The sequence below is a fragment of the Marmota monax genome, unplaced genomic scaffold (assembly GCF_021218885.2).
Source record: "Marmota monax isolate L192 unplaced genomic scaffold, Marmota_monax_Labrador192_F-V1.1 WCK01_AAM20220418_F8-fsc00108, whole genome shotgun sequence".
Classification (NCBI taxonomy): domain Eukaryota; kingdom Metazoa; phylum Chordata; class Mammalia; order Rodentia; family Sciuridae; genus Marmota; species Marmota monax.
Genome location: NW_026694593.1, coordinates 4,295,956 through 4,313,512, shown reverse-complemented (window position 1 = coordinate 4,313,512; position 17,557 = coordinate 4,295,956). Strand labels below are relative to the sequence as shown.

The following is a 17,557-nucleotide window of genomic DNA, read 5'->3' as shown; positions in this document are numbered from 1 at the left end:
CTTTCCTTAAAGGTGGCAGATCCTCAGGCTTGGCCCTAGCCCAATTCTCCATCTCCTCTTCCCCCCACGTCCTGAATAAATTCATCCTCTCTTATGGTTTCTGTTAATTCTCACCAGCAACCCGTGCTGACCAGATGAACTGGGTTCAAAAGAGCTGGCTGCAACATTAAGCTGAGAAAATGTCAAAAAAAAAAGCACAGGACACACAAGTCATTTTCACGTTGAGGCCAGGACTGCTCTGCGACCTTAAAGGTCAGCTTCCACATGGAAAGAGCACTGGAAAAAAGAGTGTGCACCTGGAATCTCTTTATTTTTATAGGGAGACACACAAAGAGTTTCAATAGAATGTTCTTCACTAAATAAGGCAGGGGATAAGGTTTCAAGGGGGTTTGTCCAATCCCATTGGGTAACGGCCAAGTCCAGAGCCAGAGCAAACTTCTTTTTTTGTTTTGAATTCTAATTTGTCACGTGTGACAGCAGAATGCAAAGCTGAACTCATCATCTCCTCTCACATCATGGATACTCCTTTATGCTCTCATCTCAATAGTGGAACCACTACCACAAAGCTCAACTATAAACCTCCTCCTCTCCGTCGTTCCTTCTGTTGATCTTAATTCTCTAATACCTCTCAAATAGAACCATTTCTCTCTCCACTCCGTATTCCTAGCTGGGCCACCACTGTCTCTCAGAGAGACTGCTGTACTGTCCTCCTATGTTCTTGCTCTCATAGCGACCCTTTCCAGCCAGTTCTCCACATTGCAGTCAGTGGTCTTCATAGATTGCCAACTTCATCAATTCCATGCCTTAAACAACAATGATTCTTTTTAAAAAATATTTATTTTTTAGTTGTAGTTGGACACAATACCTTTATTTCACTTATTTATTTTTATGTGGTGCTGAGGATTGAACCAGGGTCTCGCACGTGCGAGGAGATGGCTCTACCGCTGAGCCACAACTCCAGCCCAAACAACAATGATTCTTTAAAAAAAAAAACAAATTTGTAGATGGATAACATGCCTTTATTTTATTTGTTTATTTTTATGCAGTGTCGAGGATTGAACCCAGTGCCTCACATATGCTAGACAAGCACTCTGCCACTGAGCTACAGCCCAGCCCCACAGTGATTCTTTATCACCCTCAAGATAAGCTTAATAGGGCATGCAATACTTTTCCAAACCTTCTATTCTCATCTCTTGCCATTTATTTTAGGCTCTAGTCAAATCTAATTTTAATTTTCTTGAATCCACTATATTTTCTCTTGCCTCCTGCCTTTAATGATGATTTCATTTTGCCTAGAAAGATCTTTTTCCCCCCTCTTCACCAAGTGAACTTCTTAGTTATTCTTTGATTATAGTTTAAATATCAGTTTCCACAGGAGAAATCTTTGATGACCCTGCTAAACAGAGATGTTTCTTTTCTTTTAATATTTATTTTTTAGTTATAGGTGGACACAATATCTTTATTTTATATTTCTGTGGTGCTGAGGATCGAACCCAGCACCCCACGAATGCTAGGTGAGCGCTCTACCTCTAAGCCACAACCCCAGCCCCCAAGATGTTTCTTTTCTTATAAACTCAATGCTTCTTCAAAGTGTGAAACTTGTCTCCTTCTCCCACTTTTACTCACCCGCCTCCCCACATGGTCAGGTTTGAGACCTGGGGATTGACTTGGCTGTGGTTCACATATTAAAGCTAATGTGAGGACATTAATATGGTTCTCCAGGGGAAAGAGAGGCCCAGAAACTCTTGGCATATCAGCAGGGTCATTACTTCATAAGAAATAGGGTCAAGGGCTGGGGATATAGCGCAGTTGGTAGAGTGCTTGCCTTGCATGCATAAGGCCCTGGGTTCAATCCCCAGCACCACCACCAAAAAAAGAAATAGGGTCAAAATAATGCTAATAGAGGAATAAAATTGACTCATATATACCAGATTCTCCTCATGGATACATTGAAGCCTTCTTAACTTCATGCTAAGAAACCTGGCTGAAGGAGTTGTGAGAATTAGATGCATAATGTAGGCCTTTAATAAGTGTGCTGTATTTAAATTCAAATGCATATGAGAAAACCAGCCTGTCTGGTATTGAAATCTCACTTCTGCTTCTCACTGCATTTACCCCCTCACAATAATACGTGGACCAGAATTCATCTTTCTCTTGACCCACCCCTGGAATTTTTTTTTTTTTGTACTAGGGGTTGAACCCAGGGTATTTTAGCACCAAGCTACAACCCCCATCTCCCATTCCCCTTTTAAAATCTGAGACAAAGTCTTGCTAAGTTGCTGAGGTTGACCTCAAACTTGCAATTCTTCTCCCTCAGCCTCTCAAATCACTGGGATTATAGGCATGCACAACAATGCCCAGCTCCTATCCCAGCTTCTTAGTTCACCAAGGGGTGCTGACAGGTGCTAAGACCAAAGTTCACTGCAATATTCAGGAAAAACCCAAATAGGTGGAAGGAGAAGAAATCACAAATATTCTATAATGTTTGAGGCTGAAATATAAAAAAGGATTTAGGGTTTTAACATTCAGCAGAGCAGAATACCATGTTTCATAGATTGGCAGTAGAGGCTCTGAACAGAAAACAAACATACAGCCTACATTAATTCATTCATTTCACACACATCTATTGAATACTTACAGTATGCATGTAATTTTCAAAACTCCTTGAGCCAGTAGCGTAAAGTTAGGAGGGCTTCATTGTAACTAAGAACTTTAGAAATCCTAGGTAAATTTTTAAATTTTTTTATTCATAGAGCTATGTTTCTTATTGTTCATCATGGAAAGAAAATATAAAACGTCCAAGTTGTAGTTTCTGTTTTCAAAGAGTTTGTGGTGTAATTGCAAAGACTGAAGCCAGTATAAAGTCAACTAAGGCAGAAAATTGTAATCAATTAATGATTGGTAAAGATAATAGATGTCCTAGGATCTCAATGAGAGATATCATTGTACATCAGGGTGATTAGGAAAGATTTTAGGGAGGATGTGGTATTCAACCTGGGCCTTATAAACTGAGCAGAAATGCCTCAGTTGACGGAAAGAGAGAAGGCATTCCAAATAGATAAAATTATACCAATCAGTCTTTGAAATAGGACATTCATAAGACGTCCTAATGACAATAAATCAACCAGTCTGCTTTGAGCACATGGTTGGCTCCAGAGGTATCCTGGGATCCAAGGTTTAGAAGGTAAATTGACACTAGATTGTAGAGGCTCTTAAATTCCAAACTGAAGATGTTGGACTTCATCTTGTAGAAAATGTCATGCCCTTTTTTGAAAGAGGAGAAGTGACAAATCAATTTCTAGAAGTTTCTGTTGAGAGATTGCCATAGCTGTTCTGAGTGTTCAGAAAATGGTAGCCTACTCATAAATCTATCTTTTGGTTTAGTTTCTGATTATTGCATGTGACTGTCATCTCTTTAACAAGGGAAATATGCTTATTACATATTGCACAGATTATAATCTTCAGATTACAGCCCCAGTACACTTGCTGAAAAAAACTCATAATTATCATGACTGAATGCAAATGTTAGCAATATGTAATTAGTACAGAAGATGGAGCAGAGAATCATATTTAACACTAATGATCACTGAATTTTAGCATGAGCGGGATTAAATTCTAGGACTTACTTTTCTCCTTAGAAAAGCATGAGAAGAATCAAATTCATATGTGAAGCTCATAAATCAGAAGGGCATTGATGTTTGATACTACTGGGGTCAAAGAAAGTGGAGTGGGCTTAGGGTCTTCTCCATCAATGAATAAACCTGGGACAATAAAAAAAGATCTGGGAAGGATTTTAGGAGACAGGTGGAGAGAAGTGCAGGGATGGTTGGCTAGAAAGGTAAGAGCTTTGAAGCTGAATTTGGCTCTGATGATCATTTTGTCAGTTAATTCTTTTTTTTTTTTCTGGTTTCTATTAGCTAAAGCTAGAAGTTGGCATGAAAATTATTCCAGTTGTTTTGAGAGTTTCAGTTGAATAAGCTGAATATTGAATTGATTTTTTTTCCAGTCCTGGGAATAACCTTGATGATAACTATTTCAGCTTCATAAATGAAACAACAACGGAGACCTAGAAAGCCAAAGGGCTTCAGGAAGGCCACACGGGCAGTGCAGGGAAAGGCCAGCACCCCACCTTCACACTACCTAGATGCTTCCTGGAGTAATGTCTGGCAATAGCAGGAGCACAGTAAATATTTCTTGAAGGAATAAATGAATGACTAAATACCAAGTTTTGAACTTTTCTTTTAGCATTCTTTCCATTGAACCATAGAAACTATGGAAAGTTAAATAAAAGAGTGTCTTTAAACAACCAGGACCTGCTTGCACAAGGGCAAAGGGTAAATATCATCCCTGTACAGCTAGGTGTGCCTAGCACCACCACACCACCACACCACCTTACATGACCTATTAGTTTGCCAGGCCTGTCATAACAAAGGAGGTGCCTTTAACAAGAGAAACTTATTTTCTCACAGTTCTGGGAACTTGAAGTCTCAAGATCCAGGAGTCAGCCAGGTTGGTTTCTCCTGAGGAATGTAAGGAAAGGATTGGTTCTTGGCCTTTTTCCTTGGCTTTAGGTGGCCATCTTCTCCCTTTGTCTTCACATCATCCCTTTGTATTCAAATTTCCTCCTAATGTAAGAGTAGCAGGTATATTGGATCAGGATAGAACCTAACAACCTCATTTAATTACCTCTTCATATGCTGTATCTACAAATTTGGGTACATTCTGAGTTACTGAGGGTTAGGACTTCCACATGTAAACCTGGGGTGGGGGTGCAGGGGCACAATTCAGTTCACCACACAGGGAGATGGCTTGTCATCACAGCATAGTAAACCCTCCACATAACACCCTAGCAGTAGCCAACATGTTAAAGAGAGCTCCCGGCTTGTAGTTAAGAGGGTAATGGCCCAGCAGTCTGAAGGTCCTGCCCACGCGTGTATTATTCAGGTGGAGCAGGGTTGTCCTCCAAGTTTTCCTGCCAATGTGCTAAAAGAGAAGCTAGAGGGCATGGTTTGGTTGTTACAGTTTTTTTAAAAACTATGTTATTAAAACTGTAATAAAATGTCTTTCTCATCTTGTAAAGTGCTATAAGAAGTTGGAAGGGCTCTGTTTAATGCATATTTCAGTATTATCCTGGGCTGGGCATTCATAAGGAAGCACTCCAACTAGTGCTCCTTAAGAGGATATTGGGAAAGCTAGTGAAGCTCTTACATGGTTTCTGTGAAGACTTTGAGGAAAAGAGTATACACTTAATTTAGAAGAATAGCTTTGTACTCATAAATCATTTGAAAGACTCAAAACTCTAAGACAGTGTCAGGAATTCCTTGGTTTTGTCTTTGGTGGGTATCTTATATTTGCCTCAAAGTAAGAGAGACAGGCTGTGTTTCTTGCAGAAAGTGCCCCCCCCCCCCATCAGAATGGTACTTAGGAGCTATATGCTTAGCTTCCTTGTCTATACCACTGACCAAAATGTTGACGGACTATAACTTAGGGCATCTTCTTATCCAAGACCCTCATAATTACAAATGATGTTGTTTCCCAGTGATGAGTACTAATATAGATTCCAGGTGGTTGATGCAGTTTAATACTTTGGCCTGATTACTGTTTAGCATCTTCTGGCTCAATTGTCTCATGGATTATGTACTTAAATCAAAAGGTCATCTTTGATCTATAGTGCTGATCTGAAGTTTCATGCCATGTTTTACTATTGGCTTGTCAGACATCAGAGACCAAGAACCCGCTGCATTCTCAGAAGGAAATATTAACAAACAGTGGGAACACCAGTATTTTCCATGACCAGAGTGAGTCACTATAATAAGGGGCACAGAAAGCTGTATGGTTAAGAACAACAACAACAACAACACACACACACACAGAGCACACACTTGCAAAGAGAACCCCAGTGGGGTTAGCCATAATATAGGGTTCACTCTAACTGGAAAAAATGGAGCAAAGGTGGTTTTCCTCTCCCCTTTTCATATTTGTACACAGATGATAGTAACATTGTTGTGATTGGGAATTTATGCATTTCTAGGTTATTGGACAGTGAAGTACAACAGAGTGAAAACAGACAAAAATAAGTATTTGCCAAACATTTATTAAATTTTTATACAGTCCAATTATTTCAACAGAATGTCTCCAAGGTAGTATCAGGCCTCAACGGATTGGGGATAAGTCTTCTCAAAGGGCCTCTAGAAATTTGCCTCTCTATTCACACACTTCCCTCTTTCCGTTCCCAACATGCTCTCTGTCATCTATTGGCCCTAGAGCAAGACAAACTTACAAGATCCTGAGTAGGTTTCCTCTAAGCTAACATTAACAAAAGTAGCAATACTCTCAAATTCATCATTGGGGGAACAGAACTGAGCACTACAAACTACAGCAGATATAGTTTCAAAATTAGAGCTATGAAGTTTGATCAACACATTGCTTTTGCTTCCTGAGGTTTTAAGTGGCATTAAGTATATATATTTTTTAAACAATCTAATTCCAAATTCTACACTTAAATTCTTAACAGATATTTCTTTTAGTTATAGGTGCTGATTTCACAGGGAGTTTTTCTGCCAAAAGTTCCTCTCCCTGATTTATTTGAGGGTAGCAAAAATTCAGGCAACTTGTGGAATGTGTATTAATCATGCCAAAATCAAGATCAAAACCCAGTAAGTTATTTGGCAGTAGACTAATGAAATTTAGGCACAAGAACAAAAATATATCAACCTTAAAAACATGTAAACCACTCAGAGGTAATCAGCCATTAAAACTATACTCAATTATTTTGAGTCTCAACTTGTTGTATTGTTACTTTAAAAGGCAACAAATCAATGTGTTCTTCAAACAAAACTCTGTGAACAATTTAAATGACATGTTTTTAAAAATGTACACCATACCTGCACCCAAGAACAAAGACATCTTGCAGTAAAGAACTACCTGAGACAGAATTAAAGGCAGGAGTACAAAGTAATGAAATGAGCATAGCTCGAGATTTTGGAAGAAAAGGCGCATTCGAACATGAGAGAGTTTCCCCACAACCGGAAACACGTGAGCCATTCCTTGGCACCCAGTGTTTCTCATTCTCTTTGGCTGGAAGCTTTGGCAGGGATGCCGGCGGCCTCGCTCAGGCGCGGTACTGAGCTCTCTGCTCCTGGATGTACTCGTAGAGGGGGCTGGAGCGCACGGGAGCGCCGACGGACGGGCGCGAGGCTGGCTCCTGGGCGCGTCCCTCCCGGACCTGGCGGCGCCTCTGCTCCTCCTCCTGCTGGCGGCGGAGCTGCTCTTCTCGGAGTTTCCTCTCCCGCTCCTGGCGACGTCTCTGCTCTTGTTGCCCCAATTCCGGCACCTGACGACGCTTCTCCCTGGCAAACTGTTCCTCCGCCCGATACTGACGGTCGCGCTCCTGGCGGCGCAGCTGCTCCTCCTCCCGCTCCTGGCGCAGCTGCTCTTCCTCCCGTTCCTGGCGGAACCTACGGTCGCGCTCCTGGCGCAGCTGCTCCTCCTCCCGTTCCCGGCGGAATTTCCGGTCGCGCTCCTGGCGGCGCAGCTGCTCCTCCTCTCTTTCCTGGCGAAGCTCTTCTTCTTCGCGGAATTTTCTGTCGCGCTCCTGGCGCAGCTGCTGTACCTCGCGGCGCAGCTGCTCCTCCTCCCTTTCCTCGCGGAGCTCTTGTTCCCGGCGGAACCTACGGTCGCGCTCCTGGCGCGGCTGCTCCTCCTCCTGTTTCTGGCGGAGCTCTTCTTCCTCCCGGAATTTTCTGTCGCGCTCCTGGCGGAGCTCTTCTTCCCGACGGAGCTTTCTAGCACGCTCCCGGCGCAGCTGCTGCTCCTCCTCCTGTCTCAGCTGCTCCTCCTCCCGTTCCTGGCGGAGCTCTTCTTCCCGACGGAGCTTTCTAGCACGCTCCCGGCGCAGCTGCTGCTCCTCCTCCTGTCTCAGCTGCTCCTCCTCCCGTTCCTGGCGGAGCTCTTCTTCCCGACGGAGCTTTCTAGCACGCTCCCGGCGCAGCTGCTCCTCCTCCTGTCTCAGCTGCTCCTCCTCCCGTTCCTGGCGGAGCTCTTCTTCCCGACGGAGCTTTCTAGCACGCTCCCGGCGCAGCTGCTGCTCCTCCTCCTGTCTCAGCTGCTCCTCCTCCCGTTCCTGGCGGAGCTCTTCTTCCCGACGGAGCTTTCTAGCACGCTCCCGGCGCAGCTGCTCCTCCTCCTGTCTCAGCTGCTCCTCCTCCCGTTCCTGGCGGAGCTCTTCTTCCCGACGGAGCTTTCTAGCACGCTCCCGGCGCAGCTGCTGCTCCTCCTCCTGTCTCAGCTGCTCCTCCTCCCGTTCCTGGCGGAGCTCTTCTTCCCGACGGAGCTTTCTAGCACGCTCCCGGCGCAGCTGCTGCTCCTCCTGTCTCAGCTGCTCCTCTTCCCGTTCCTGGCGGAGCTCCTCTTCCCGACGGAGCTTTCTAGAACGCTCCCGGCGCAGCTGCTCCTCCTCCCGTTCCTGGCGGAGCTCTTCTTCCCGGCGGAGCTTTCTAGCTCGCTCCCTGCGCAGCTGCTGCTGCTCCTCCTCCTGTCTCAGCTGCTCCTCCTCCAGTTCCTGGCGGAGCTCTTCTTCCCGACGGAGCTTTCCAGCTCGCTCCCTGCGCAGCTGCTCCTCCTCCTGCTCCCGACGCAGCTGCTCCTCCTCCCGCTCCTGGCGGAACCTACGGTCGCGCTCCTGGCGCAGCTGCTCCTCTTCCCGTTCCTGGAGGAGCTCTTCTTCCCGACGGAGCTTTCCAGCTCGCTCCCTGCGCAGCTGCTCCTCCTCCTGCTCCTGACGCAGCTGCTCCTCCTCCCGCTCCTGGCGGAACCTACGGTCGCGCTCCTGGCGCAGCTGCTCCTCCTCCTGCTCCAGGCGGCGCTCAGGTTCCCGGCGGAATCTTCGGTCGCGCTCCTGGCGGCGCAGCTGCTCCTCTTCTCTTTCCTGGCGGAGCTCTTCTTCTTCGCGGAATTTTCTGTCGCGGTCCCGGCGCAGCTGCTGCTCGCGTTCCTGGCCGCGCAGCTGCTGTTCCTCACGGCGCAGCTGCTCCTCCTCCCTTTCCTGGCGGAGCTTTCGGTCGCGCTCCTGGCGGCGCAACTGCTCCTCCTCCTGTCTCAGCTGCTCCTCCTCCTGTCTCAGCTGCTCCTCCTCCCGTTCCTGGCGGAGCTCTTCTTCCCGACGGAGCTTTCTAGCGCGCTCCCGGCGCAGCTGCTCCTCCTCCTGTCTCAGCTGCTCCTCTTCCCGTTCCTGGCGGAGCTCTCCTTGGCGGAATTTTCTGTCGCGCTCCTGGCGGCGCAGCTGCTCCTCCTCCCGCTCCTGCCTCAGCTGCTCCTCTTCCCGCTCCTGGCGGAGCTCTTCTTCCCGGCGGAGCTTTCTAGAACGCTCCCGGCGCAGCTGCTCCTCCTCCCTTTCCTGGCGGAGCTCTCCTTGGCGGAATTTTCTGTCGCGCTCCTGGCGGCGCAGCTGCTCCTCCTCCGCACGGAACTTGCGGTCTCTCTCTTGCCTGGTCGTCTCTCTCTCTTCCCTCAGTAGCTGCTCCTCCTCTTGGGACTTCGCATCTTGCCTTTTCGCCGCTCTTCGCTCCTCTCGCTCCAGCGGCTCTTCGGCAGGGAATTCCCGGTCGCGCTGCAGCCGGCGCCTTCTCTCTCGTTCTAGCTCTCTCTTCTCCTCCTCTTCCTCTTGCAGGAAAGGCCTGTCCAACGCCTGAGAATCGTCCAGCCGTCGGGTCTTCTCTTCGTTCTCTCTGCGTTTGGAGAAAACCCTGTTATTACGCACTTCCCTTTCTCTTTCTGGTTGCCATTGCCATTTCAGATCGCGGCGCTGATCTGCCCCCCGGAACCGCTGCTGCTCGTCCTCCTCCTCTTCCTCCTGATATTGCCTCTCCCTCTGCAGCTGCCCCTCTTCCTGCTGCAGCTGCTCTTCCTCCCGATATTGCCTCGCCCGCTGCTGGCGCCTGCTTTCCCTCTGCAGCTGCTCTTCCTCCCGCTGCTCCTCCTCCCTGAGCTGCTCCCGCGGGCCGTGTTTGGCGGTCAGCGTGGGCTGGCGCCTCTGACTTTCTTCCTCTAGTTGCAGCCTCAAGTCTTGGTCGCGGCGTTGCTCCTCCTCCTCCAGCTCGCTCCGCTGCAGCTCTCGCTCCCGGGGCCGCCTCTCCTCCTCCTGCTCCCTGCGGCGTTTCTGCTCCTCCTGTCGGCGAGGCCTGGAGTAGACTTTGCTCTGACGTGCTTCAGCCTCGCTGTCCAGCTGCCACTGCAACCTCTCCCGGGCCTGTGCCTCCGCCTCCTCCTCAGACACCAGCTCCTGCTCGCGCCTCTGCTGCAGCTGTCTCTCTTGCGCGCGCTCGCGTCGCACTTCTGGCTCTCTCCTTTGCAGTTGCTCTTCCGGACGTTCGCGCTGCGCCCGCCTCTCTCGACTTGGTTCTTCTTCTCGATACTCCTCGGCGTCTCGACTCTTGCGTCTCCGCAGCTGCTCTTCCTCTGCGCGGCGCTCTTCGATTTCTTGCCTTTGCCAGTCGCGCTGCTCTCGCCTCTCTGGCTTCTTCCTTTGCTCCTCTTGCTCCCCGCGCTCCCGCTCCTGTACCTGCCTCCTCTGCCGGCGTTGGTGTGCAGGTTCCTCGTCCAGCTGTCTGTCCGGGGACTCGAATCTCCTTTGGTCTTCTTGCCTACGATCTTGTATCAGGTTCCCCTTCCTTTCACCCTGGACTCTCCTCTCCTCCTCCTCTAGCCCTGCGGCCTGGCCAAGAGCATAATAACAAGCCTGAGCCACCTTGAAAACCAGCAGGAGGAATTCATTGAAATCGACGTGCCCGTTACAGTCGCGATCCAGAAGTTCCAGGATCACATCTACCGTCTCAGGGTCATGTGGTCTCTACGGAAAAATCAAACAAACGAATCTTTTAGCATGTATTGTTTACAGGCAGTAAAAATCTTATTTACACTTATACTATGCTAACCATCAAGAGATATTCAGAGCAATTAGAAAGAATGTGCAGTGTGTGTCAAGTCATTTCCCCACGTAAAAGGTGAACACATCATTTCAAAGCGTACATTTGTTGGCAATTGTCGTATCTTATAACCCAACTTCTCCTTAGCTGTTTGAATAAGAATGTACTTATCCTCAAGAGAGAGGGAGCATGGAAATTTATGAAGATTTCTAGCAGCCATTTCTGTCTGAAGCAGCCAGTACTTCTCATCTGATTTCTTTTTCTTTTTTTTTTTTGTGGTGCTGGGCCTTGTGAATGCAAGGGACACCCTCTACCAACTGAGCCATGTTCCCAGCCCTTCTTATCTGGTTTCTGTTCCATGTTTGAAAGCAAACTTGGCGCTGTGGGCACAGTCCTGTAATCCCAAGTACTTGGTAGGCTGCGGCAAGAGGATCACAAGTTCAGGGCCAGTCTGGGCAACTTGGCAAAAGTCTGTCTCAAAATAAAGCTGAAAAGAGCTGGGGATGCAGCTAGATGTGAAGCATTTGCCTAGCTTGCACAAGGCCCTGGGTTCAATCTCCAGTATCAAGACAAACAAAAAACTTAAAATATTTATGGCAATACCATGTTAGTAGAAAATAGGCTGATTTTAGCTCTTGAAGCTTGGAGGCACATTTAAATCCTTCCAAATCTAGTTTGGTTTGCCATCTTTGGTGGCAGTGTCCCATGAACAGCTCATTCTTGCTGACAGTGCCATCAAGTAGATGAACTTGTTACCAGCTTTTTAAATACTCAGGCTCAATGTCAACTAAATACCTTCAGACTTTGAAAAGAATGAGGGATGTAGTATAGACTTGGCCTGGTGTAAAATGCATATAAGGTATCATTCCTTGCTCTGTCTCTCCTGAAGAAAATTCATAGTCCTAAATTAATGGAGCGGTTTCCTTTTCTTGTTAGTTCTTACCCGAAGGACATCTCCAAATTCTCTTTCAAGGAGATTCTTTAGGTCTTTCTTGCTTAGTGCTGCACCTTCACAACCATGGGAGGCATACTGATTGAAAATTTCGGTGATATCGAAGACGCTTTTCAGAAGTGGAGACATTTTTTTTCCTTCCTTCAAGTTCAAGTAAACCTAGAATAATAAAATAGAATCCAGAATCAAAACTCTGTTTCTGCTTTTGGGAGGCTTCATTCTCACTGTCTGAGGCAGAGCTGTAAATAATTTTACTTTAAGTACTAATTATTTCCAATCTGAGCTTTCAGAGCATTTTATCCTTGAATATGGTATTCAAAAGGGGGAAGAGAGATACTGAGAAATTTCAAGCCAGGAAATCAATTTCAGATAATCTATGACAGACTTCTCATTGTCTATCCATTCTGGATTATCCATATCCTTTCCTTCTCTCATTCAGCTCCCCAGCATATTTCAGAGCAGATAGTGAAGAGTGCAGGAATTTAAAACTGGTATATTGCTACTCATATATTGCTACTCATAAGGACTTATAAAGTTGATAGATGAAACCCAAAGATGAAGGAAGGCTTTAGTATATCTTCAAGTGGTTAGAGCTACGTACAGTTTATTTGCTGTTAAGTGTCAGCAAACACTTAGTAGCAAATGAAACAATGAAAAAAGAATTGGAATTATTCCCCAACATTATAGTCCAGAAGAGAACAAGAAGTATAATCCATAAGTCACCAGTTCTAAGATTAAACTGTACTTCAAAAGATGACATTGCAACATTCAGATACACAAATGTAGAAAACATAGGATGCATGTTATCTGCCTTAATTTAGATATATTAAGGATATTCACATATGCACTCATAGAAAGATTATGAGAGGTCCTTCCTGATTGGTAGAATCAATGGGCCAAATTGAGCCTGGAAAACTGGATGATATTGGTCTTATGGTAAACCCCTGTTAAACCCAAATAAGCCATTCAAATCTTGGCATTTTAAAAAACATTAGGGGCTGGGGTATGTATAATAGCGCACCGTGCATGCCTAGCATGCACAAGGCCCAAGGTTTGATTCCCCAGCTCTGCACACACACACACACAAATTAGCCCCAGCAGACCAATGTTAAAAGAACACATAGATGGTTTTGCTGGCTGTGTGTGCATAGTGGTTCATCTTGGCAATTTTTACCAAGATGCCTTAACTCTATGAAGCACCTTAGATGCCATAACTATATGAAGATGGTCCATATGAGGTAAGACAGATATGAAAAGAGACTAGAGGTTTGGCACACTTTTGAGATGGTGATTTTTAGGAAGATAAGCCTCCTCAGAGCCACATGTTATCATTCCCTGATGTGCCAAAGTATTGGGTTGAAAGCCTGGAGCCAAGGGCCAAGTATGGGTCCAACCAAACCAAGATGGGATGGAGTTCATGAGAACTAGCCACCACTGAAAGAGCCCCCTGGCACAGAGAACCTGCTCAGCACATAGAACTTGCCCTCGTTCCCCAACATCCACAATGGCTAGACGACTGAAGAAGGACACAGAAGAACACGATCCCACAGAATGGGACTTACCACTTTACCAGAGGAGGACGTTGAGTGCTCGCTGACACTGCTGGCAAGTGTACTGGGTAACTGGGAGCTGGGCCTTTTATAGGGGTTTGAATTGTGCCCTGGAGAGCAACTTGGGAAGGAGACACCCACTCTGTGGGCTGGCCTGATTCATCCCAAGCCTAGCTCCACCTTTGTCTCTGCCAATGGCTTGTTTATCTCGCTATTTGCTCATGTAGCTATTTGGCACGAGGTTCACAGACCTTGCCTCCTGACATGCTAGGGTATCGGCCCCACCTAACATGAAAGGTAGAATATTTGGCTGAATTTCTAGTTCTCTCTAATTGTTAAAACTAAATTAAACAATAAAACAAAGGTATTAAATGTTCCAAATCTTTATTGATTATGACTTCATTACAAAGGAGCAAACTCTGAGCCATTTACTTTATAAAAGATTTAAGTTCTAGGTTAGAATTAAACAGAATCTTTGAAATAAATTGGTGAGAACCAACTAATTTCTCTGTGGCATCCTCATAAGCCCTGCCTGAAACAATTCTCGGACAATGGGAAAGAGATAAGGAATTGTTGTGTGTGTGTATGTGTGTGTGTGTGTGTTTAACATTTAGTTTTTAGTTTTAGATGGACACAGTATCTTTTATTTTACATTTTTGTGGTGCTGAGGATGGAACCCAGTGCCACAAGCATTCTAGGTGAGCACTGTATCACTGAGCCACAACCCCAGCCCCAAGACATAAGGAATTGTTAAACTGCTTCTCTAAAGCATGCAAGTGGCAAGACATTTTACATTTGTCTTCTTAGGTTTTATGACAATGGTTTCCCTACAGATTGGGGGTTGCCTCTGCAATGGACAATTTTGGAGTGTACCTTAAAATGGGTTTTTGTTAAACTGTTATAAGCAAATATGAAAGTGTGAAATTTCATTCTTAGAGATATTTCTAAATTAAGTTTGTTCATTTTTATGCTTATTAGCATATTGATGTCCCCAGAGAAAAAGAGCTAATGTAATGCGTTATTGTAGATATAATCATCCTTCTCAGCCCAAGTTACTAATGATTATGACATCTAAACACTTGAGTTTGCTTCTCCTGGAAGCGCATTAAGCTAATCGGTCATTCTAGCCCATTATAGCCATCAGGGCTTTCTCAACCTTGGTGACCATCGGTGAATCTTAGTGCTGTTTTATTGTAAGGAACTAGGCTTTATCCCTGGTTGTCAACAACTCCCACCCTTACGTTTCAGACTACTTGAGACTTTGGTTCATAATAGGTTTATGGCGACTATTAAATGATTCAGTGGCTTCTCTGCATTTCTGTCTCATCCTTTGTTCAACAGAGGCAAGTATTGGTTTTCTGAATTTCGAAGAGACTTAGGGGTACTTCAGGTGGCAAGTGAAAAATACAGAACCTTGATGTCTATGTATTCTTTTAACGTGACGCCTGGTCTGAATGATAGCGAAGTTGAATTTTATTTGCCCCCTTAGACGCTGCTCTCTCAGATGTGGGGTGAAGAGGAAGGTGGAAGTGATAGGAGACGGGAAAAACAACTGTAAACCTGGCTGCCTTCCGCCTCCTTAAGGGCTTCATTACTGAAGTCTGTGATTTAGAAGTTTTCTTTGAACTGTCAGAACTGTCACTATTTGATAGCTTAGTAAGTCAATTTGATGGGACAGTTCTTAGTGAGGCTTGAAGACACCTTTTGTTCTTCTATTTAGGGTTTTATACCGTTCCCTTAATCTTTGGGTTTTAGGTACATAATGAGCAGTGCAACCGAGACGTGGCAGAGCCCCTTTATCTTCCCGAGGGCGGGAGCCCTTGAAGAGATCACCTGCCCAAGGCTTGCCTTAATCCGCTTCTATTTTTGTCTGCTTCTGCGTGACCTTTGGGGGAACTTCAGCATAGGTCCCCACTGTCAGTGAAGCTAGATCTTAAATCCAATAATGTCTTTCTTAGAGATTCTTGTTTAAAGTCAGGACAGGATAAGAGAAACTATATTTTAAAACCTGCCAAAAACCTCAGAAAATTTACCTCTCTTCCTTTCTGAATCTTGGTCCATTAGTAAATAGGTTCAAATGATAAATCCTATCATCAGATTTGATACCCTTCTGATAAAGTGGCCTTCATTGCTATGTAATGTTATTTTATTTTACACTGGGTCATTATTTAAGAAGATCATTTTACTAGGAGTTCTTCACATGATGTTTGGACAGGGAAAAAAATAAATTGTTTTCTAATTTCTTAAAAGGTTGTAAAATATCAGAGATTATAGGAAAATTCCAAGTCCTTACAAATTGTTTTGGTCTACTTTTTAAAAAAATATTTTTTCAGTTGTAGATGGACACAATATCTTTGTTTTATTTATTTATTTTTACGTGGTGCTGAGGATCGAACTCTGGGCCTCACAGGTGCTAAGCAGGTGCTCTACCACTGAGCCACAACCCCAGCCCTGGTCTACTTTTTTTAAAGGTCAACTGGAAATTCTTGAAATGTGCTGGTGTCCAGCCATTGTGGAGACATCAATAAATAATGGTATCTTTATAATTTGAAGATCTCTATATTTTTATAGACAAAAAGTTTTTCCTTTCTAAGACTTAGTATTAAGGTCAAAGGACATTATTAACTGGCCCAGGAAGGGATATTCTGCAAATGTCCTTCTTTATCAGCTGGTCTAGAATACCTTCAGAATTATACTAGTAACTGACTTTGAGACTTGGACTCTTTATACTAGAAGAATTAAAAAGAGAAAAAAATATTTGGATCACCCAAACGCTTTAACATCACAATAATCATGGCCCCCTCCGTGCCAAGGTCTTTGGATGTGAGGCTTTGATGGATTAACAAACAAAGAATTAAGGAAGCATTTGTTCTTCTGATTTTTATTTCATTCAAGGACTCATTTCCAATTTCCTCCTCTTAGAACCCAGAAAAGGAAGATAATAGATTTGACATTATGAGGCATTTTTTTTTAGGACCAGGTTCTGCCTGGGATTAGATGGCTCCAAAGTGAAAATGTAAATAAAGTGAAGAAGGTTGCAGGGTCATATTTGGGGCTGGGGATATAGCTCAGTTGGTAGAGGGCTTGCCTCGAAGGCACACGGCCCTGGGTTCAATCTCCAGTACCACACACATATGCAAAAAAAAAAAAAAAAAAAAAAAAAACCCAACAACAACAACATATAGACCAGGATCATATTTAGCCTCCTGAATTTCTTGAGAACCAAATATAAACCATGATATCCATAGTCTGGGAAAATGTCCAAAATAGGATATTAGATGACTTTGAAAGAAGTGACATTCTTTTATCAGTTCTTTAAACACCTCTTTGGTAGGGACTTTTTCTTTGACATGATGTGACATTTCTTTCAATTCTTCCCACTGTTTTCTCTTAGTTATTGGCCTACTTGGGATCTCATCTCAGCCCAAACCTAACACGGTTTACTTGAAGTCACTCAAATCCCATCTCCTCCCCCAAACCTTTCTTGACTTTTACCCACCATAATCTTCCCCTTAAAATTGTCCCCACAGCATGCACAGTCAGGGTCATAAACCTAGTGCTAGTTAATGTCAGATGATGTATAATTTTGCGTTCTTCTCTAATTTAATGGATGCTTACTTTGTCTTCTCAATTAGGTTTTATGTCACTTGAAAGTGGTGCTGTACCTTTTCTTTCTTCTAGGTGTTAATAAAATCCTTGCTGATATGTTGTAATTTTATTGCATTGTGGCAGTCTAAGTGGCCAACCGGGCAGAATGAGATGAGTTGCTTACGCTGGAGTGGGTCATCCATTTAGGCGATGGCTTGAGGATGAGGGTACTCACTCTAATGGGAGTCAGCCCTGCTGGGGCCTCTTTCTAATTTCGCCACTTACGAGGCAGATGACAGAGGAGGCAGTACTCCACCCCTCTCGGCCTTCCCCTATGTCCATCGCTTCACCCCCCTGTAAATTGAGGAGCTGTAAGATATGAATCCCTTCCTCACAGGGGAGCTGTGATAATTACAGCTTGTAAAGCATTTTGTGATTCTTAGATATAAAGGGCTAATTATTGTGATCATTAATAATTCTTAATTTTTATCTTCTTTAAGGTAAATTATCCTTACTTTAATTACACCCCCACCCTGCTAGTAATT

The 17,557-nt window shown here is 44.7% G+C and overlaps 1 protein-coding gene across 1 annotated transcript; it reads right to left on the bottom strand.

The window, feature by feature from the left end:
- Positions 1 to 6,078: 6,078 nt before the first annotated feature.
- Tchh (trichohyalin) lies at positions 6,079 to 13,479 on the bottom strand. The gene is made up of 3 exons (XM_058571968.1): positions 13,437 to 13,479; positions 11,866 to 12,033; positions 6,079 to 10,846 (listed from the first exon to the last, which is right to left on the bottom strand). Exons 2-3 carry the CDS (start codon positions 12,001 to 12,003, stop codon positions 7,112 to 7,114), a joined length of 3,873 nt encoding a protein of 1,290 aa, XP_058427951.1. The 5' UTR covers positions 12,004 to 12,033; positions 13,437 to 13,479; the 3' UTR covers positions 6,079 to 7,111.
- Between the last annotated feature and the right edge of the window lie 4,078 nt (positions 13,480 to 17,557).

Coding starts and splice junctions, on each gene's coding strand:
- Tchh (XM_058571968.1), bottom strand. CDS start 12,003: ATGTCTCCACTTCTGAAAAGCGTCTTCGATATCACCGAAATTTTCAAT. Junction 10,847..11,865: donor AATTTGGAGATGTCCTTCGG/GTAAGAACTAAC, acceptor ATTTTTCCGTAG/AGACCACATGACCCTGAGAC.